This window comes from Acipenser ruthenus, chromosome 7 (genome assembly GCF_902713425.1).
Source record: "Acipenser ruthenus chromosome 7, fAciRut3.2 maternal haplotype, whole genome shotgun sequence".
NCBI lineage: Eukaryota > Metazoa > Chordata > Actinopteri > Acipenseriformes > Acipenseridae > Acipenser > Acipenser ruthenus.
The window spans coordinates 45,676,250-45,699,185 of record NC_081195.1 but is presented as its reverse complement, the minus strand read 5'-3'; the positions used below and the strand labels follow the sequence as shown (position 1 = coordinate 45,699,185).

General features: G+C 37.6%; 1 protein-coding gene across 7 annotated transcripts in view; it reads right to left on the bottom strand.

Moving 5' to 3' along the window:
• Positions 1-7,612: 7,612 nt before the first annotated feature.
• LOC117415495 (transcription factor SOX-5-like) overlaps positions 7,613-22,936 on the bottom strand; it is a 253,595-nt gene continuing 238,271 nt past the window's right edge. For 5 of the 7 annotated variants that reach the window (XM_059027090.1, XM_034025955.3, XM_034025951.3 and 2 more), the window contains 5 exons: positions 21,131-21,303; positions 15,393-15,501; positions 13,863-14,036; positions 12,453-12,669; positions 7,614-12,116 (listed from right to left, as the gene is read on the bottom strand). In XM_059027090.1, coding sequence (XP_058883073.1) covers positions 11,813-12,116; positions 12,453-12,669; positions 13,863-14,036; positions 15,393-15,501; positions 21,131-21,303 — 977 coding nt within the window. In that variant the 3' untranslated portion in view covers positions 7,614-11,812. Of the gene's footprint in view, positions 12,117-12,452; positions 12,670-13,862; positions 14,037-15,392; positions 15,502-21,130; positions 21,304-22,936 lie in introns of all 7 variants that reach the window. The other 2 variants (XM_059027091.1, XM_034025953.3) reach the window with 2 other exon arrangements.

Sequence of the window (22,936 nt, the reverse complement as noted above, 5' to 3'; positions counted from 1 at the left end):
GTGCTATTGTGGTTGTTTTAACAGTAGAATTGAATAGTTTCAAAAAAGGAACACAGAAAAATAATGTTTTTATTTTGCTGAGCAGAACTAGCTAACTGAACTACAATCTACTGACCATAGAGACCACCCGCTAAGAGGTGGAAGAGAGTTCAGTTTCCATGTTTGTTCAGTCTAGGAAAACCACTAGTTTTAAAAGATTGTAACATAGAGATATTCTGTTGCGGGTCACTTGAGTCTGTGCTGGTGGGTTGACCCTTTGCTCGTTCAAATCCCTTACTTTGGCAAGTACTGTATTTGATTAAAGCTTAAAGATGTGCATTTATGACCTGCAATGAAACAGCTCTGTTAGGCATTTTCGTTACTGACAGGGTTAGTACACTGAAGAAAAAAGAAATCAGAGATAACCACAAACTGTTTCTTGGCAACTGTATGGCTGAGAAAGAGTTGTCAATAAAGGGGACTAGTCACAAGGGAGTCTGGGGCTGGTCCAGTTCTTGTCGTTGGTGAGCTTAAACTTCACAAAGGAGATCGCGAAAAACAGAAAATGCAAGCACAAATTCTCCAAGAGTATGTTTTTTACACAGTCGAGGATCCAGAGATTTCAGAGTAACAGACAGATCTCCACAGTCGACTACCCTGTGATCCAGAAATTCTGAGATAGATTGCAATAAGAATCGAGACCAAATTAACGTCTTTACCGTCAATAATATTGCATCTCAGTTGAGGAGAGACAGAGTGCAATGAACTACTGAAACAGCAGAGGATCCTGAAGTAGAGGCTGTCGCTAAAGTCAAGATTGGCTGCTCGAGAACAGGTGTGGGCATGGCTGAAGCAGAGAGGGAGAGGTGAGTGCTGCTGCTGGTGCTCTACTGATGAGGATATAATGGCTGCCGGTTCCAAGCGAGCGATCCTGTTATGAAGCGCATCAAGCGATCAGATACTATAAGAATGGAGGTGGATAGAGGATGAATGAGTTGATATCGTTAAAAATCTGATAACGCAAATTGGAGGAAGGATCAGATGAAATTGAAAGCTGAGGGGTTGTAGATGCTGAAACGGAGGCCTGTGAAGCTTGCAAAGTAGTGGGGGCGGCACGTGAACTGACTAGTTTGGATTTCTGCTGAGTCTTTTGAGGAGGACAGACAGAATCATCTGATATGGAATTGCAATATGAAACAAATAAAGCAGTCCGATTGCACCCTGCTTCAATGGGCAATCGGGGTAAGTAGTCATTTTATACCGATTGAAAACAAAGGTTTTGTTTTAAGATTGGGTCTGCAAGTCTGTGGGTCTGAAGACGAGAATTAGGAAGCTGGCTACAGTTTAAATAGGGTGACTGTAGCAGGGCAGAGCCCTGCCTGTAAATAATATTGTTATGTGGTGATTTGGTGGTGGCTGGCAGGGATGGGGTTAATTTCCTATCCCTGCCAAAATACATGTGAGACTGTGGCTGGAGCTAATTGAATCATTGATAATTAGGCTCCAGCCACATGCTATAAAAAGGGGAAAAATCCTTTGTTTGGGAGAGGTGTTTTGGGTGAGTGGTTGTATGCAGCAGGGCAGAGCCCTGCCTGTAAATAATATTGTTATGTGGTGATTTGGTGGTGGCTGGCAGGGATGGGGTTAATTTCCTATCCCTGCCAAAATACACAAAGGTAGGCTGGGCATTAGCCTTCACTACACTTCTTTCCCAAAAATAAACACAGCACTAACAAACAACCACTCACCCAAAACACCTCTCCCAAACAAAGGATTTTTCCCCTTTTTATAGCATGTGGCTGGAGCCTAATTATCAATGATTCAATTAGCTCCAGCCACATTCTCACATGTATTTTGGCAGGGATAGGAAATTAACCCCATCCCTGCCAGCCACCACCAAATCACCACATAACAATATTATTTACAGGCAGGGCTCTGCCCTGCTACAGTGACTGACAGGTAATTAAAGGTTGAATGACAGATAATTAGTGGGATGACTCAGGGGAGGAGTCCCGGCTCCAGACCCCCGAAATACACCAAGGTTCTACTTATGCTAGACAGGAATAGTCTTGAAAAAATATATAAATAAAGAGGGGCCCTGGGATTTGTGTCCTCTGGTTCAACAAGGTTGGACAGATAAAACAGAAGCAACCTTGGGCCAGAAATTGACTAACTTACTGGACACTGAAAACACATAGATCCATGACTGAAAGCTCCTTGTAGTCACTGGTCAAATAGCTTTTCTTAAATATTAGTCTTAATAATTGCCAAATAAAACACACTGTTTTACACAGTACACAGTACTGTTTGGCACATTGTTCATAAGTACAGTACGCCTTTTAATTTGTACAACAAAGCACATATTATGTATGATCCTCCCACAGCACAGGTAAACTTTTCAGAAATCAGAAATCTTCTGTTAAATTTGGGTTTTAGGAAGGAATGTTATTCTGTAAAAAACTGAACCATCTGCAATCCAACCTACATTTGTAATTTGAATCCAAATTAAACCCCAAGCACAGCTTGCTGTGAAATTAAGCCTAGACCTGTCAGCCCTTATTGGATATAATGGATCCTGACAGTTCTGGGTTAAAAGGGGGCACTGTTCTTTTTTCATTAAAGCCATCTCTCTGATAGATGTAAATGACTGATGATTTATGTGTATCAGAAATAACAGAACTAGATTATGATTTCAAGTGGATCTTTTTAAATATTTGCCATACTATACATGGTACGGCCCCAGTATAATTATTCTACTTACATTATTGGTTAAGGTATGCCATACACAGAGTTGGGGTAATACGTTACTGTAATAATATTACTTTTGTCAATAACAAGGTAATATAACACGTTGACGGGAGTAATAATATTACAGTTACTTTCTGCAAAAAATAAACAAGCTTGTCTCATTACCTTTTCTCTGTTATACACCTACATTGGTGGTCTTTTCTTTTTTTAAAGCCAAAGTACATTTCAGTACAGTTATAACCGTAAATGTAAACTGCTCTTTATTGTATTTTCAGTCACCACCACATGCCGTCAAACTAGAAAGACAAACAACTTAGGGACTTAGGGGCTTACAGCAGTCCCTAAAGACGCAACTGCTATTTTCCTTGAACACATGGAAACCCTGAACAAAACAGGCAGCTATCATTGCGTGCGTGCGCACAGTCAGGATTAACTGACTTGAGTACAGAGCTTAATAAAGTCATAACGGAGGTCCTGACAGGTACATAAACAGCTTCTTCTTCAGTAACCTAAACTCCTTTTGATGTGATACAATAAGGACCATTTAGATTTATAAGCAAAATGTTTCAAATAGTTTGACTGACTGTACGCTTTGAAGAACTCTAATTGCATGCATACAAAAAACACAACAGTATAATCGATGCATAGTATGTATCTACAAAATACATGTGCATTTATTATGTTAAGTAATTTATCTAACACAATGTTTTATATACATTGTCAGTTTTTTCCAACTAACGCTTGCTGTTCTCTTATAAAAAGCCTTCATGTAACTTAAAACTTGTTTTCTTTTTTAAAATGTTCACTCCTTATGATTTGCACAAAGTTGCATGTATTGTAATGATTATAATTGACTGGATATTTGCTAAGTATTAAGTGTTGTTTGTTTGTTATCCATTATTGAAAAAACATATATTTTTAATATATGGTAGAAAAGAATGATCCTTATATTTTTCATTAAAATTGGCCGCTTTTTATATATTTAAAATATATGGGATATATTTAAAATATATTTTAGTCTGTAATCCATATGTATATATATATATATATATATATATATATATATATATATATATATATATATATATATTATGGATTACAGACTAATGAAAATATATAGTGCACCATATATTTGGTGCACTAAATATATGGAATACATAAAATATATTTTAAATATATCCCATATATTTTAAATATATAAAAATGGGCCAGTTTCTATATATGAAAAATATAAGGATCATACTTTTCTACCATATATTAAAAATATATGTTTTTCCATAAAGGATACTACAAACATCTTAAAAACCTGTTTGACACATACAGACATACAGTTAAATAGTAAACAATAGTCACAAAAACTGTTTCGCAGGACAAGACAAGAGAAAGAAATATTACAAGTAATATAATGCACTACTTTTTTTAAGTAAAAAGTAAGGACATTTTCTGAAGAAACTTTTTTTCAGTAACTTGCTGGCCATACAAAACTATAAAGAAGCAATGTCTAATCAGCAAATTGTTTTAATAAATTTGTCATCATAGGAGCCCTAAGGGATGTCCATTTGAAATAACACTAAAGAACAATTAATCAAAACATGTTCTTGTCTTGCATACCAGGCTGTTCTTTGCTTTACAAAGCAGAAATGATTAAATAAACTTGTTAAAAAAAAGATAACCACTTCCTTTATGTTTATTACAAGCAACACCAAGCACAGTTCTGGAGCTCTCGCTTTAAGAATGTTGCCCCTACCATAATTATCCACAAACCCACAACTTTGTATTTAAAATACACCCTGAAAAGCTTCAACAGGATACAAGGCAATATGTGATACTATACAGTGTGTAATTGATTTTACAAGAGGGGGCTACATTTCTGGAAGAGGTCTCTACTTTTAAATGGTTATACTGAATTTAGGACCAACTACAGAGTTGTATGTGGGTGCATGTTGTATGTGTAGCATTACAACATTTAATAGTGTCTCTACTGATAGTATATTTACTTGTAATACAATAGTAACACGGTTAGTATATTCTTTTATTCATATTGTACCCTTTAAAAGTTTCTTATGGTAACAGATTTCCAAACATTTACATCTTACTACATTTTTACCATACTTTCACCATGGTATACAATAAGGGTAGAATGACTACTAATATGAGCCACATATGAGCCATGTTTGAATGGACTGTTTCGTAACACTTTGTTGCTTGTTTACTACATGTTTTAAACTGTATTTATTCATGTTTTAAAATGTCATTCATATGTTCATATATTGGGCACCAAGTTTGGTTCTGTATGCCCTCCATGGGAGGCTTGACTCTTCATGGTGCCGTATGATTCAAAACCAAGCCTGTGTGGATGCAGCTCAGCTGCTAGAAAGAAGCGCTCTTGTCTGAAAAGCATCAGCTGTGCTTCTTCAGTTTTCAATGGGGCTTGACAGTAGCAGCAGCTATCCAGAATTCTATCCATTTGTGAGGATTAGTAACCAAGATTGTTACAGTAGTTGGTATCCCAGCGCCACTCGTTGATTTAGGATGTGAGTGTATTTTATAAATTGTCCATGAATGTGGTATTTTGTGTGTCAGCGTGTTTGGTAGCTGTAACAGCAGCAGTGTGACTTCATTGTTAGTAAGAAGACTGATGATTTTAGAAATATTTTCCAGGGCAGATTGTTCAAGGGTGACAGCTTCCATTTGTAGGGAATAGATCTAGATCTGCTCTGATAACTAGAGACGGGTTCACTTGCAAAGCTGGTTCTGGATCCAGATCTGCTTTGATAATGAGAGTGGGGTTCACTTTCAAAGCTGGTTCTGGAACCAGATCTGCTTTGATAATTAGACTTGGGTTCACTTTCAAAGCTGGCTCTGGATCCAGATCTGCTTTGATAATTAGACTCGGGTTCACTTTCAAAGCTGGTTCTGGATCCAGATCTGCTTTGATAATTAGACTCAGGTTCACTTTCAAAGCTGGTTCTGGACCCAATCTGGACAGCAGATTGTTTACAATTGATTGTTTACATTGACCTCCAACCCTTGTTATGACATGATTGACCCCAAGTCTTAGGTGTCCTTAATTGCATTTTGTATTGGGAAAACAGACTGCTACAGATTAAATATTATTCACTGACCCCTCACAAATAGAAATCCACCCTTGTTATCAATCCCAAGGTCATCCAGTGACTTGAAGGAATGACATTGGGCTTCCACAGGCCAACCTATCTGTACATCAGGGTACAAGCAGCTATTAACAAGGATGATGCATTACTCTCTTCTGATCCTATACAATGTCTAATATTATGCCTTGGTAAATTAACCAGATGCTTTCAATTGTACTTTATATTGGTATTGGCGATAGGTATTTAAAAAAAAAAAAAAATGTGGTCAGGAAGACGTACAGTACCACCACGAGAGGTATCAACTATAACTTGTAATAAAATAAATATTGTATTTAAATCTGTAGAAATGTAGACTGTATGCAAATTATAGACCACAATTAATATGTTGGTAAACTTTGTATTATTATCATTATAATTAGGGCTTCTGATTTTCAGTTTAAACCGATAAAACCCGATAAAACACCCCCTGATACAAAAAAAATGAAATCGATGGATAGCCAATAAACACCGGAAAACACAGGAAAAACTGTGGAAATGGTTAATCAATTCATGTTGACGTTACCCTTTTCCCATTAAAAAATAAAACCTACTACAAAAATAATAATACATACATTTCTCAGTGCTGCTGGTTAATGCACCGTCTTCCTGACTTGCATCTATCATTGATTCATTCTGAATACTTTAAACCCGCCCCAACTACTGAGTGACAGCACATTCCTACAATTCTATTGGAGACTCCACTTGCGAGATTTAAAATGAGATTACAATCAGGATGGAGGCTTGTTAGCGGGATTTAAAGCTGTGTTACAGTTAAGATACGGAGGATTTAAAACAGAATTGTGGCGAAATGTACGAAAATGCCTACACACAAAAACCCCAGAAGAATGTGCATGTTACCATAGGGATTTCGTTGTGGAAGACAGCAAAGGAAAGAAGGTACAACTTAAGTATGCAAGTACTGTCCAGTTACTATTATACATACATTGACAAAAAAAAATAAAATGCTCAAGCATTTTGGAAAGTAACCAAAAACACTAATTTCATACAGTATATCAAAAATTAAAGACCCGAAAAAAAATGATTTACATAAAACTCGAAAATAGCTAAAATTAAGCACCGAAAAATACAATTAATAAAACCCGAAAAACAGAAGCCCTACATATAATTAAGTATAATAATGAATCTCAAGTTATTCCATTATTCCATTAACTAGTCAATAAAATACTGTACATTTTCACTCAACCATACCTTGCCGTAAAATGAAAAAGGGTTATTGCTATAAAACACCAACAACTAAAGTAGTCATTACAGTATATGGAGAAAGTGTTTGTGTGTAATGTATTTGGGGATGGAAACTAAATTGAAACGATACTGTGATACAGTTATGGTTTGCAATCAAAGATGTTATACAAGGTGTGTGAATTACAAGCTAGGATTGATGACTTAAAACTCTAATTATCTTCAGGTCTAACATGGATGGAGGTTTTGCCGCTCTGTCTTGCCACTGCATCACAAAACTGACCTGCAGAAGCAGGAAAGAGTGGTACTACAGCCTCCTTGAAACTGTAACATTGTGCCTCTCTTAAGCAAATGGCTACACAGTCTGCCAAAGTACTTGGTAATTTGGTTTTGGGAACTACAGTTCACTAATTACAACGATTAGATCAATGAAGACTATGGTACTGTAGATACAATGTCATGTGTGACCATTCTGTGTAAACAGCACTATGGTATTATTTCTGAGAATGAATACAGTATCTGCTGCAGTGCTGAGTGGTTGCTTTGTAAAGCCACCAGCAGTTCCAATTGCACGTTGCCATGTGCTGCTGTTATGGAGTGCTACCTCTTGTATCAAAGTTTTGGGGAACTGCATATGTATTCTATATGGAGTTCTATTCAATATAGCACAAATTCACCAAACACTAGGGATTACAGAACACATTGCTGTCTTTTATTATAGCCTTAAATGGCAATAATACTGAAAAAGTCAACTCAAAAACAGATGGTGGCAACCCACGTCTTTGTTTTTTTTTTTTTTTTTAAAGAGTACATCAACTCCTGCTTTTATTGTGGCATGAATAACATCAACAAAAAATGAAATATACAACTTATATTACACTATGTGTTATGAACAAAATATAAATCTATAACTCTATGTTATATTTACATATTTTATCTTATTTTTAATTTCAAGTTGAGATGGTAAGTATTTATTTATTTTTTTTTACTTTGTTTAAGCTCCACTCATGGGTTTTTTTCTTTTGATTGTCACTTCTTTTTATTATTTTTTTTGTAATGAAACAACATGCCAGTGATGGTGGTGAGGGAGTTGTCTAATAACTGTTTAGAGCCACTGCTGGCTAATAAACAGGGGTATAGCAGCTAATCAGACCTGTATCTTGCAGAGTGGTAATGAATCTACTAACCAGATACACAATAAGAAGCCAGTTCAGCAGGTAGCTGTCTAGCGAATGCCTACTGCATATCTTCAATTCCAAGAAATGTTGTATAGCAGCCCTACTTTTCTGATTTTGGACCACTCTGCTTTGAATTTTACACCGCCACATGAGCAAGTCTGAGAAGGTGCTTATGATGGAAATCACATCATGACATGCCCCTGCTAGAAGAGTTAAACTGATAGTTGTGCAAGATCAAAGAAAACCCTCCAATGTCGTTTCTTGTCTGACACGGAGTTTACTGATTGGCTGGTCACCACACGCTGGAGCTAAAACAAAGTAGTCTTGCTAGGTCTAGAGTTACATAAATAAAACATATCACCTTTCATAGCAGGGTAAACTCAGTGGAACCTCATTAGCATCAACTGAAAGAAACCAACCAAATTAGATTAGCCTGCTAATGCTACTGCATTAGTTTTATTGTAAAAAAGAATATGCTTTGTAGATGATGCTCAATGCATTAAACATAATAATAACCTGCAGTAATTATATATATATATATATATATATATATATATATATATATATATATATATATATATATATATATATATATATATATATATTAAACACAATGAAAAGCCCCTTTAATATACCGTACACAAGGGTTATATTGAAGGGGTTGCAATAGAAGAAAATGTTTGCAGACTTCTGAACATGTGTTATTCTTACATACAAGATTACAGTGCACTTTCATAGAGTAAGAGTTCACAATAGCCATGCATTTTTACTAATGGAGTTCCACTGTGTTTCATGTAAAATCACAGCAAATGTAAGCAGGGCACTCAGAAGAGTCAAAAATAATAATTTGTTCACAAAAATGGGGAACAATATATTAAAAAAAAAAAAAAAAAAAGTGTTTTTTTCACATTGTACATAAATTGATACAAAACACTTTTTTAAAAACAGAGTGCTTTAAGAAATGAATTTAACATGACCATAGTTTACAATAGGATTACATTTTTTTGGCACTCATATTCTTACAGCAGAATTTAAAAGTAGCAAATAACAAAAAAACTACTAATGATAACACTGCATAATGCAATCTGTAAGATATATTTGTCACTTTGTTGTTTGTTTGGTTATTTGTCACTTTTTAAAAGCCACTATATGGATAGCAGAGCCATAATTATAAATGAATCCTGGGGAAAGTTAATGAAAATGAATGATGAGAGAAAAAGTTATTTATCTCCTTTGCAACAGCAGTTCATTTAACTTACTCCTTCTGAGAAAATAATAATAATAATAATATGACGTCAATAGGACCAAAACAATACATAAAAAAGGAAACTACATTTAGATCTAAATAACAGGCTTAAATATCTACCAGCTACAAGTAATGCTGCATTGCTGAGCGGATTCATAAGATAATAAAAACCCAAAAAAAGATGGAGAAATAAATTATACATAACTTACTAACTTAAGAACAGCTGACCATTATTATAATTATTATTATTAATAATATTATTACACTAGAGGCAGTTCGTTTGAAAAAATACAGTCTTCAAATACAAACAAAACACTGACATGCAGAATATGATCAGCTACTCCAAGCTTTGACAGCAGAGTAAGTTCACCAAAAAAAAGAATTTCATCAAAACCAATGGGAATGGAAATTCAACCAAAGTAAACCAAAATGTATGCTTACTCCAAACCTTGTGCGATTTAAGTTTTGTCATTCATTGTATGCCCAGTTGCTAATCTATGAGGATGTGACCTAGACTGACTTTACTTTTTATTTGACTTCTTTATTTTATCTACCAGGACAATGGTGCTTCATACTTACGAAGACATTAAGTGCCAATATGGAGTGCATGACTTGTGTTTCTCCACACAGATTGCCTTTATTATTTGGCTACCAAAATTAATTAGGATGTTGGGATTCCTCTTTTAAACCAGAGACATATAGCAGACACATATACCTTATATATTTATAAGCTTTCTAAAAATCTATATTTTTCCTCCAAAGTATGAAATAAACACTTAAAGGAAAAGAAAGCATATAATTACCCTGGCATTATTTCATGGCTTTGTGGATCCAAAACCTGTACTGGACAGCCACGATCTGACTAGCTTTTGGGCAGACCCCTATATACAGCAATTACCAGCAGGCACCATTCCTACATGCCACATATTTGCTCTATTAACCTGGGCACTAATTTCAGGAAATGATTTTTGTTGGTTTCTTTTGCTGTCTGCTTGGTTTGGCATGCTCGGTAATGATTAAAACAGAGGGACATCCCTGTCTTAACCAATGACAAATGTTTAACATATTGCACCCTTAAGGGGAAGCCACATTTGACAGGTTTTCAGCATCAAATACTTTTGTATTTAGTAACTATGATTAATTATATGAATCATTTGATATGAACTCCATTTCATGTTGTAGATCCTTAGGCTTTAAAAGGAAGGATCCATAATCTCTGCAGCAGAGCGGAGGCACTGCTTCATCATATTGTGAGTACCACGGCTTAAGTCCTTTCACAAGAAGTGCAACTGTTACAGAGTTCAATTTCAATGCAAAATAAAACACTTCAGATGATATGCACGAATGAGTATTGGAACAGGTGAAGTTTCATCCCCAGCGCCGACTTGCTAATAATGGTCCAACACATTATTAGTACCATAACACCCAAAGAAATCGACGTAATTTTAAAAAGAAAATGTATTTCTCTTGTTTCAGAAGTCTCTCTCTTCACCTGAGAACTGCACCTACAGTTTCCTTAAAGACAATAAAACAACAAGAAGAACAAAACAAAAATAATTCACAAGTTGCTGGTACTCCAGGATCGTATGGGATTGTCTAAAACACAACACTGTTCTAACTTAAAACACAGAGGATTAAAAAGGTCACCTATCTTCAACACTTAGTAGAAATTTGGCACTTCCTATAAGATGCGGTGTCGGTGTGCAATGAATGGTGGAAAGTTCTCAGAAATAAAGGATGCGACGACAGTTCATTGGAGATCAAGAAAATAAATCCCTCGTGAGACGTTTTAAAATCTTTCTGTCAGGTGTATTTTACAAAAAAAAAAAAAACTGCACAAAAACATCAAAACACATTCACAAGCCACTTGTTGGCACTGTGTACCTGAGTGAGGATATTATAGAACGTCGTAGAACAAACAGCTGTTTTTCAATAGACAGGTCAAAGGGTAAGACTTCAGTGCTTGGGTATAGCAGCTGAATTACTGGCATCCTATTTTCTGCTGCTTCTTTATTTTTTGACCAATAGTATATAAACTGCTTTTTCTTTTTTTCCTTTAGCCAGCTTTGCAGACAGGTATTGAATTCAGCGGAAGTCCTGACTAGCTTAAGACTTTTTTCTTGTTTATGTAACAGTCAGTGTATGACAAAGTTAATGTGCTTGGCCGCTGGTCACCAGAAAGGTGAGGAGGGGGACTGTTGTCCTTTCAGTGTCGGGGTGGGTGAGTGGAGAGGGGGAGGAGAGGTGGAGGTTGGGTTGGTGGTGGTAGCGGTGGAGCTGAAAAGGTCCTGGACCGCGAACCCCCCTCATCAGTCAGCTTGTGCAGCGATGTGGTTTTCACTGTCGCTGCCGTAATCTGCGTCTTCGTCCTCGTACTCAAAGTCATCATACACATTTCCGTTGCTGTCATCCATGTGCATCTCCTCCTTGACCCGGGTCTCCTCTGTCTTCATGTTGTGCAGGTAAGTGCTCTGTATGACGGGGATGCTGGGCTCCGGGCTGCTCGACATGCTGGAGTGCTCTGAGGGGATCTGGGGGGAGGGCATCCCTGCCATTGCAATCGCTCCGGGGTACACAACTCCTGATGAGCTGATGGGGATCTGACCTTGCTGCCTGTTGGTGTGAACAAAAATGCTAGTGAATATGATGCATTATTGTTAATGGATATTAGGGGTGAAGTCCCTGTTAATGTGCTACTGTACCTTTTGTATAATAATGGGCTTTCAGTTTAGTGCTATTTTTTTAAATCATGTTTTTATTTTGTTCATTAAAATACTAAGTTCATTTTATACCAAAATGTCTACCACACATCTTAATACTTTTAATGGCAGCAGTACTTAGGGTGAGCTGACATTCCTTTAATTTTTTATTTACAGTACGAGGGTCTTCAGAGAATGTGATATATTCTCCATGTATATCTATCTACCGGTATTGAGATGGTGTTCATACCCAACGGTAAAGTACTGCCTCATCTCCTGGCGTCGATTGCGCATGATGGTTTTGTATTCCCCGATCCTTAGCTTCTTGCCATCGACCAGGCAGGTGCGCTTGGGCCTGGGTTTGTACTTGTAGTCGGGGTACTTCTCCAGATGTTGTTTGCTAAGCCTGGCCTGTTCCTCATAGTAAGGCTGCTTTTCTAAGTTTGTCATGGATTTCCAGCGAGACCCTAGAAATAAATAAATAAATAAATAAATAAAGTCAGACATTATAGTAAACACTCCTCCCATGAGAATTATGAGAACAGACCTTTGAGTTATCTTAGCTCTTTACTGAGAGCATGGGGGTGGTTATGCGGTGGCCTTTTTACACGGTTCTCTAGATACATTTACCTCCTTATTGTTTCCATACAGGCCCCCTACTCCAGTAGCAGGTTCAAATACTCATTCCAGAAACTTCACAGAGTATCAAAATGCATAGAATAATAAGGGGTGCTTTTGATCTTAGATGCAGTAAAATGTACCTGGTCTTTTTGATATGTGTTCTTTGTTTTTCTTTTAAATTGGGAACTGTTGTGATAATACATTTGTTTTAATAGTACGGTTGACAATTACAACATTTGATTTTAATTAACTGTGCCTTCTTGTGTTTTTTCCACATTGCCCTGCGGTTTCTTATGACCCTGTGCATTTGTTTACTCTCCCTTCATTAAACACAATGAGTTTTCAACAGGCAAGGCAGGACTGCCCTGCACTGCACTCCGTACTGCTACTTGTGCTATCTGCTACGAATTTACACTCTCATTCCCAACTACTGTATATTTAATCAGAAAAAGATGTCGCTGCTGCCCTCAAAACTGTAACAGGAAATTCCCTATGTTAACAATTCAGTGTAGTGGCTTATTAAAACCAGATTTCAGTGTATTATAAAATGCTTAGAAGCTCTTTAAAACGTCAAAAGGAATCCCAGGGGTCTGCATAAAATGCCAGGATAAAACTCAAGAGCTTGTTTAATGCATAATGAATTAGTATCATATTGTTGGAGCCTGTTCTCCATAACAATTCATTAACTGTTAGCTACACAATGTAATCTTGCTTACAGGAATATAGTAATCTGACCTTTTTTTTTTTCCAGGTGCTGCCATTTATTTTTTATACAAACTTGGTTAATACAGATAAGAAACTGGTAAAGAGTGTTATCAATCAGCATAAAGTAACAACCAATGGCCGTAACAAAGTTGCTCCAGTTGCTTCAAGAAAGATGAAAACAAATTTCCAGCACAGTTTAAATGTGACTACATCTGCATTTCCTCATTTGTTAAGTTGAACAGAACCATTTTAAAAGGTTTTGAGGGAAAGAACATACAAAGTGTCAATAAAGTTCCTCTGGTGTACATTGAAAACCATGTTTAGGGTGCCTTACCCAGAATTTTGCTGATATTAGAGTTGTGCATGTCAGGGAAGGCCTGTAGAATTTTTCTCCTCTCATCTTTTGCCCAAACCATGAAGGCATTCATGGGCCGTTTGATATGAGGCTCACTGCTTCCTCTGCCTCTGGCTTCTCGGAACATCCTTGAATCGGACACACTAGGGCTTCCTAGGTAACAGCAAAAAAAAGTATTTTAAGATTTTTTTATATATGTACAAACATTTCCACTGAGTAATTTGCAACTTTAGAGTGTATTTTGTTCTAGTGTGAATTTTACACTTTTATAAACCTAAGTGTATTATACAACAGCATTTGTAAAAATTAATTTAGTCGTCGCCAATGGTTTTTACCCCGGTTTTCTCCCCAATTTGGAATGCCCAATTATTGTTTTTTTTTTATCCCAGTTCACCGCTGCAACCCCCCGGCGACTCGGTAAACGGAGGCTGAAACACGCGTCCTCCAAAACGTGTTCCTGCCAAGCTGTCATTTTTCGCACTGCGGATCCACAGCGAAGCCACCAGACCTATAGTGCCGGAGGACAACACAGATCTGAATGGCTCCACTGCAGACCCACAGGCGTCCTATCAGCCACCGTGGTCGCTGGTGCGTGGTGAACCGTGGATTCTTCTGCCGACCTAATCCCTCCCTAATTGTGCGCCGCCCCCTAGGAACTCTCGGTCACGGTCGGCAATGACATAGCCTGGATTCGATCCTGCGATCTCCAGGCTATAGGGCGCATCCTGCACTCCACGAGGTGCGCCTTTACTGGATGCGCCACTTGGGAGTCCCTTTTTTAATTTTTTTAAAGAATACAAAGCCTTGGCCTAAAAAATGGGTAATATGTCATTTATTATTATTCAGATTATTTTTACAGTATGGGATTTTAAAATGTACTACACAAATACTTTACAATGCAAAAAATGCATTCAGTTACTGTGACAATAAAATATACATGTGTTTTTCTCTCGAATAACTGCATTTCACATCTTCCTAAACATTTTGATTTTAAATATACAGAAGTCTACTGAACTTGTTTATAAACCTCGGCTGTTGCAGTCAGAAACACTGAAACATGTTGCATACTGCTTTGGCATTGGCACCTGGGTTAGAAGGCCGTGGGAACAATTCCCAGTCAGGCTGGACTCTGCCTGGGCATATGTCATGGTGAGCCCTCTGGTGCAGACAGGCTGCCTGTTCTGAGTGGATATTTGGTATCTAAATCCTGCTTGGTTAGAAAACAATACTTTCTATGGGAAACAGAGTTGGCTACATGGTACCACAGCCTCTGCTGGAGTGGAGATTGGATGGCATCAGCGGTACAAGCCCTCTGAAACCCAGCTTGCTCTGAGCTGCAGAAAACAGATGAGCCACAATGCTGCAGAATATCATGGGAAATAGACAGTGTTCAGGCACTGGGTTGTGCAATTTAAATCCTATTTTGTACATTTGGTGAAAGTGTCTGTGGGCGAATGGACAGCTGCTCCGGTTTGTGTGTTCAATTTGTAAAATAACACCTTTACTAACCATCTGAGTCTCCGCTCATATTGAACTCCATCATGGCATGGTTGAACTTCCCGTCTTCAGACTGTTTTGCTGCAAGCTGCTGTGTCAGACTTTCCAAAGCGGCTTTCTCCTAGAACAAAATACACAGCATCACTCGAACCAGTTCAATAAGAGTTTTCAACATGTAGCATTCTTTTAGATTTTGTAATGAACCTAAATGTGTATATCAAATAGTAATCTTACTGTTTATCTGCATTACAACTCTGAAATCTAATTAATATTGTAGGTCCGCACTGGTCGGGGGGGGGTGGGGGGAGCTGGGCGACTTTTATCCCATGTAATTCTTTCAAATGCCCACTATGGCGCACTCTGTACACTGTCCTACTGCTTCTGGGGGAGTCTGGTACAAGGCTAGCCTCTCAAACAATGGCTAGTGGTGCCAATTGATGGATCAGAAGAGGACACCTGAGACTGCTGGTCCTTAACTGCTGTTTTTATGAAATGTACTCAATAAAACATCACAAAGAGATTAAACAGCATCAATAGATAAATGACAATGTGATATTTTCTAAGTCTCTAGACACAAGCAGTACTCGATTTTAATCACATTGTGAGATGCAGAACAATAATTCACAGCAAAAAAAATAAATAATAATAATTCCCTGTTCATTCTTCTTATTGAAAAGGGAACAAGATAATATAAATTCCAGTACCAGCGGTATCAACCCTGCTTGTTTTTATTCTTAGTTTACCATACACATACAATAGCACTGACCCACATCTCACTTCACATACAAGACAGAAATGGTAATGAAACAATTTGATTAGAACAATAACACTGAAATTGTGTAAACTCTCAGAGGATATCTCTGTGCCGGGAATGTCAAAACAGTCAGCTGGGCTTTTGTTGTGTATCACTATGCTGTGACTCAAATGAACCTTCAATCACAGAGGGGGATGTGTCTGACTATAATTATACTGAGCAGAGGAAAGCAAAGGTTAACTTGAACGGGGGGAGGGGGTGCAGGATATAGGTTATCAAAGTTGTACCGCTTTTAAGAACAGCTATCAATAAAAATAAAAAATAAAAGAATATGTATTTCTTCAATGTAACAGTAATGTTGTAATCTTTTAAAAAGGAATAATCATGGAATTTAACACAGTCTTGGATGAAAGTTGTCAGCTAGTTGTGTTGTCATGAACTTTTGCATGTAACAATAAAACAACCCTTTTTGAGTAGAATCATTAAAATAGAGAAAGAGCACCTTATTGTACATTCAGCCCTGTTTCATAAAGAAATGCTCTATATGAATACAATACACACGCTTATAAACCAGACTATTTGATCAAATGAACATACAGTAAAATCTTTTGAGTGCTGGAGTGTAGTCTACATTCTATTTAATAAAAGCATTTCCGTGAAAATGATTATCCTGTTCTAATCTAATTGATACAATACATATATTAGTATTCTACTGTGGGTGTCTGCAGTGCATGAACAGTTACATCCACTGGCCTCATCCATCAGGCAAGCTGGAAAGGCATCAATATGAATGATGGATGTGAAATTATTACGGGGCTGCCACCAAACGCACTCTCTGCCATTTATAACTAACACTGGAACTGACACGCTTTTTTATTAGGCATCCACATTAAGTCAACATTGGTCACTGTCATCTTGTGTTCAGCGCTCTGTTAAGACGGAGGGCGGATAGGTAGTAACAGGGACTTAGCACTCTGTAAGGCTGGAATGACAAAGCAGTCCCCTGCTCACAACACTGGAATAAATACTGTTACAAATGGCTCTTTAGTCAAACCACAAGATGCAAATGCATGTCAAAAGACCCTGCAGCTGAAAAAAGGGGAAGTGTCTGGTGAACTGAAATAGAAAAATATTGTACTAAAAGGCTGACAGTTGATTATATGTATCTATATATCTATATATCTATATCTATCTATCTATCTATCTATCTATCTATCTATCTATCTATCTATATATATATATATATATATATATATATATATATATATATATATATATATATATATATATATATATAAGAACGGCAATAGGGGAAGTATTTAAAATACAATCATATGTATTATAGTATATATAGTATTCACGTCAAGGTGAATTTTCAGCCCATAGTGACTTAAACTCATTGCAAGTTAATCAGTGTTTGTGGGCACAAGTTCTGGTGGTCTCTACCCGATTCCAAGTACACACCACCATCAAAATGTAAGCTAATTGGCAGCTTCGTCACTCATCTCATGGTGAAGCCAAAGATTAGAAGGGCATTGTGGCTGAATTACTCACACTCCTTAAGCATGGCTCCTCTTGGGCAGAGGAGGCAAATCAGCAGTGCTTTGGGGCAACATGCCCTGAGTGCCCCAAGGCTGGGAGATTTGGGATCTAAGTCTATAGGAAGATATTAGGCATGCTGTAAGGAAGCAGGTACAAATGCAGGTCAGCAGTTGGAGCACTGGGCTGTAGTGTAGGCACCCACTGTATGCACACCCATAGGCAAACCTGGTACTCTATGGAAATGTAGTACTACACTGGCCACAGTTACTCATTCAGTACATTGCATATAACTGTGGTGTGGCATTTATATATTCATGATGACCAACATTGATTGTTGTAGCATCAACGTACAACCATTTGTCATCTTCTTCAAAGGCCAACCGCTCACCTCCTCACTGAAGAGAGTGACCCATCTGTCTGGCTTATTGGAGATTTTGCATCTCTCTGCATTGCTTAGGTGATTGCAGATCCCGGAACAGCCAGCTGTGCTGGCATGCAAATTCATGAACTCTGGAAGCTCCGGAGATCAATACATTAGTGCGCAGAGCTCACTGTGCCTGCTCGTTTCAAAACTGTTTTGACCTTAATTTGAAACTCCAAGTATGGGAGGGCTCACTCAAAGTGAGATTTATGCACCTAGTTTATATTTATTGCACTCAATAAAAGGCAGATTTACAGCACATTTACATGGCAAATGCAAGGGTCTCGCTAATTTCATTTCAGGCCTCTATCTTTTTAAAATATATATATTCAGCTTGCATTTACAACTTAATTATACAATTAGAATACATCACACAATTACAGCACCTTTAAAATACACTTAAAACTGTCCCCACTATTAGAATATGACCTTCTGTGAATTGTGAAGCTATAATGAAATGCACTGTGTTATCCTGTGTGATGCTAATAAATTGTTATTCTGAGTTCATTCACAGAATGTAAATACATCTGCTAAGGGAATATAATTTAACTGATAATAATAATAATAATAATAATAATAATAATAATAATAATAATAATAACATTTTATTATTATTATTATTATTATTATTATTATTATTATTATTATTATTATTATTATTATTATTATTATTATTTTTACTTACTTCATTGAGGTACATTTTTTTATGATCCAAACAAAATATCAGCAAATACATAACCACAGCCATAATGGACAAATGCTTCAATAATCTTATACACCATGAAACAATATATTTTACTGAAGTTTCCTGTAATTTTGAAGCCTTATTGCAACCCTGGGGCAATCCTGTAAATCTTCCCCAGTCAGTATGGCAGGATTGCAAGAGATCTTTGGCTTCTTCCCTTGCTCTCGCCTTGAACTGTCGGAACTGCTCTGCTCTGTGCTGGCCGCCTTCCAGCATAGCCATGAAACCTACAAGGCTGAACAACCCCATCACCAATATTGAAGCATCTCATTTGTGACCAGGATTAAAACTTGGAACTGGGATATGAACAGTGATTTTCAATCACTTTTTAAAATCTCTATTGTTATATTCTGAAAATACAGCTAGATCTACAGTGTCAATCAACCTGAAAATGGTTAGTCTGACTTGTTTATACAGAGTATTCAGCTTGAATTGCAAGCAGAATTTGCCAACAGGTTTGGCAGTGGTTTCTAGAGTGAAAAAAAGGTGCTGTTGTGGGTTTGTACCAAATTGCTGCACTAATTGGGTTTGACAATAAATCATAACTATAGTGGGCCTCTAATACTGGAAACAGAAGCGGAAAAGAAATATAAACAATAAAAAAGAAGGAAAAAAAGTGAATGCAGATGTTAAATTTCCTTAGAACTGGCTACAAAATGCAGTTTTATGGGAGTGATGAATCTATAAAATAATATCAGTAGGCTATTCACTCTGGTGATCATGAACTCAAAACCACCAGGTTGATTGAGTGGGTTACGTGTTTGTCCATTCTTGGGTGTCAAAGCTAAGTGAGTTATTAAAGTGGATTTCAAGCTAGGGGAAACAAATGGGAGCTGACTGAAGAAGCAGCACTCAACAAAAGGTAAGCACCACAATGCAGATGGTCTTGTTTTTAAGATTCAAATTAGTAACTTTGTCTACTCAAGTCTACATTTTTAAATAGCAGCTAAGCATCCCATTTTGTGTAGTACTGTAAGTTCCTCATCACTGGAGGTAGTTCTTCCTTACTTAAAGCATCTTGCAACTATTGTTTTTTTTTAACAAAACCAATATGTTAAGGCTGTATTGTTGCATCCAGAGCAAAAAAAACCCCACATCCTCTCAATTCTGTATCACCAGTAGTGACAAGCCCGATTATTGCCCTTCCCGCACCCTACTGTATGAAATGTGTATTTTTTAATACGTCTAGGCTGCCGTGATACCAGTTTAGGGCTTCATGGGAGGAATTATACAACCTTGTCATGCTTCGACTGATTAAGGGTGAAAGAACTGGAATCTGCTTTGATTCTTTAGCACTGCGCTTTATCATCTTCAAAGCTTATAACCCCCGCCCCCCCTTAAAAAAAAAAAAAAAAAGCAGTGTCTAAAGTCAGCCTAAAGTCATGTGTTAGAAAAACAGCTGATCTGCATTAAAGAAGATTAAGTTGCAGTTCTGGGGCTGAGAGCTTGGATTATTTTAATGTACCTCCATCTGAATATAAGCAGTCAGGACAATTACTGTCATTAAACTTGAATGACTGATTTGTAACCACAGCTCAAGAGAGCGTAGGGCTGGGCTCTTCATGAAAATGAATTTCCATGCCATCAAAGACGTTTTAATGGGCTTCCCTATCAAACCACAAGGCCTGACTTGCAAGTACATAAAACTCTGATGAAGGCTTCCTGTCCAAAAGGATTTGGCTGGTTGTCGCTTGATAATTCACAGCTCAACTTCACACAGGAGGGAACGAAAGAAAGAAAAGGGGGAAAAAATACAACAGGCATGTCCCTTGGTTTGAGGGGGGGTTGAATGCCATCAGTACAGATGCTTTCTAAGCATGTGTGCTTAACAAATAACTGCAATTTAGCTGAGCTTCCGAGGAACAGTTTGAGTCACTTTGCATTAGCGTCAGGCAGAGTGTTAAAAGTTGTTTTTGCTGAGGGAACGAGGAAAATACATTTCTGCTCAGAGCGTTCCTTGAAGAAAGCTTAAATATTTTTTAGATTTTTTTTTCCTTATATTACCTTTTGTTGTTTTAAGTCGCTTATTTTGATCTTCAAGACTCTAAAACATGCCTTAAAGATACCCCTATTCTTTTTAAAACCTGCTGTATAAATATTTGATAATAATTGTCTTATGCTCCCATGTAAAAACTAAAAAAAAAAAAAAAAAGCTTGTTCCTAGCCTTATAAAGGAGAATTAGAATATATCAAACAACATTTTCTTAAGAAATCAATTTGCTATATCTCTTGTATAATATGTAAATAAGAGTATTTACAAAACCACACAGTAGTAGGAAATTACTGACCTTTTCTGTTCTGCCATTGTTTAGACCCAGACTGTTGACTACAGCCACCTTTGCATCCAGCACCTGTTGCTCTCTCCTGAGCTGCTCTTTCATTTGCCTGGCTTCCTGAAAAGCCTTGTTGACTGCGTCATGGTCATTTAAGTAACCACCGGAGGTGATAGAGGAAAGAAGATCTGGGAAAAAAATTGCCAAAGGGACAACTTATTAGTATAGATGTCTCTGGCCGTTTTTTAATCAGCCATGTGCAGACACCAGGGCCACACAGTAATATTTCATTCTGGAAAGGACACTTGTATAAGCCTAATTAGATTTTTGCCAAACTGCTTCAGCACCAAATGAGGAAGGTTTATGAGAGCTGACCCATAGGGCTAAAGGACTTTATTTTATTTTTTTTTAAATGTAGTAGTCGTCAATTGATTTTACCCCGTTTTTTTTCTCCGAATTTAAATAGCCAATTGTATTTTAGGCTCAGCTCACCACTACCACCCCCGCGCTGACTTGGGAGCGGCGAAGACGAACACACGCTGTCCTCCGAAACGTGTGCCATCAGCTGACCGCTTCTTTTCGCTCTGCAGGCCCGCCATGCAGCCAACCCAGAGCTACAGCATAGGAGAACAACGCAGCTCTGGGCATCTTACAGGCAAGCCTGCAGGCGCCCAGCCAGTCTACAGGGCTTGCTGGTGCGCAGTGAGCCGAGGACACCCTGGCCAACCTAAGCCCTCCCCCCCCGGGCGGTGCTCGGCCAATTGTGCACCGCCCCTTGGGAACTCCCATCCATGGTCGGCAGTGGAATAGCCTGGACTCGAACCGGTGACCTCCAGTGTTTAAGGTGCATCCTGGACTCCACGCGGAGTGCCTTTACCTGATGCGCCACTCGGAAGCTCCGGACTAAAGGACTTTAATGATGTACCTTTACCCTCTTGTGCCACAAATACAGTGCATACTGTATGCATTTAGTAAGTACCAAGTAAAAACAACAGAATACAGTTTAATGAGAAGTCAATGCACAGTACATACAAACTTCTGTTCACTTTCAAAGTATTTAAAAACTCTACATTTTGGCCTGATCATCCATTGGCTTTGGGACACACTTTGTCTTTTTTTTTTTAATAGCAAAGTAAATTCTTTGAAAAGCAATGCAATGAATAGTATTCTGCTGTGCATTATGGAGATTACACCTATTACATCCAGGGCCTGCTAATTTACCAGTAAACATCTGCCAAATGGAGATCAAAAATAAATCTCTGCTTCATTATTATTATTTTTTTACCAGCAGCTTACAGATATTCACATCCACTACATCTGGTATCGCAGTTACTCTCTGGGGTTAAATCTACCGCAGCCTCTGGGAAGTTTATGGCTGTTAATCTGTTGTAATCTACTGGTAAATGTCATCTCTGGTCAGATTAAGTTTTTAGATTAGTAATGACATAAGCGTGAACTCTTAAAAAGTCATAATGAACAAATCTAGAGAGCAGACATTTTTTATTTTACAATTTTTATTGTATTTTATTGTAACTGCATTCCAGCCACGGTAATATTAGGCCACAGTTCAATAAAGTCGCACCAAAGATGGGGACCAGGTCAGCAGCACAACATGAACATATTTGTTTTTTTTAACTGTAATCCAAATTATTAAAGATACAGGATTTAAGGGCACAGGCTAGACTGTGATGCAGCTTCCAGCAGCAAAATAACTTATTTTAGGAGGTATGAATCTTAATCTGACCCCATATATATTGGCAAACAGATGGAAGGATTGCGAGACAGAAGGCAGATGCTAATTGCAAACAAAATGAACGGCTT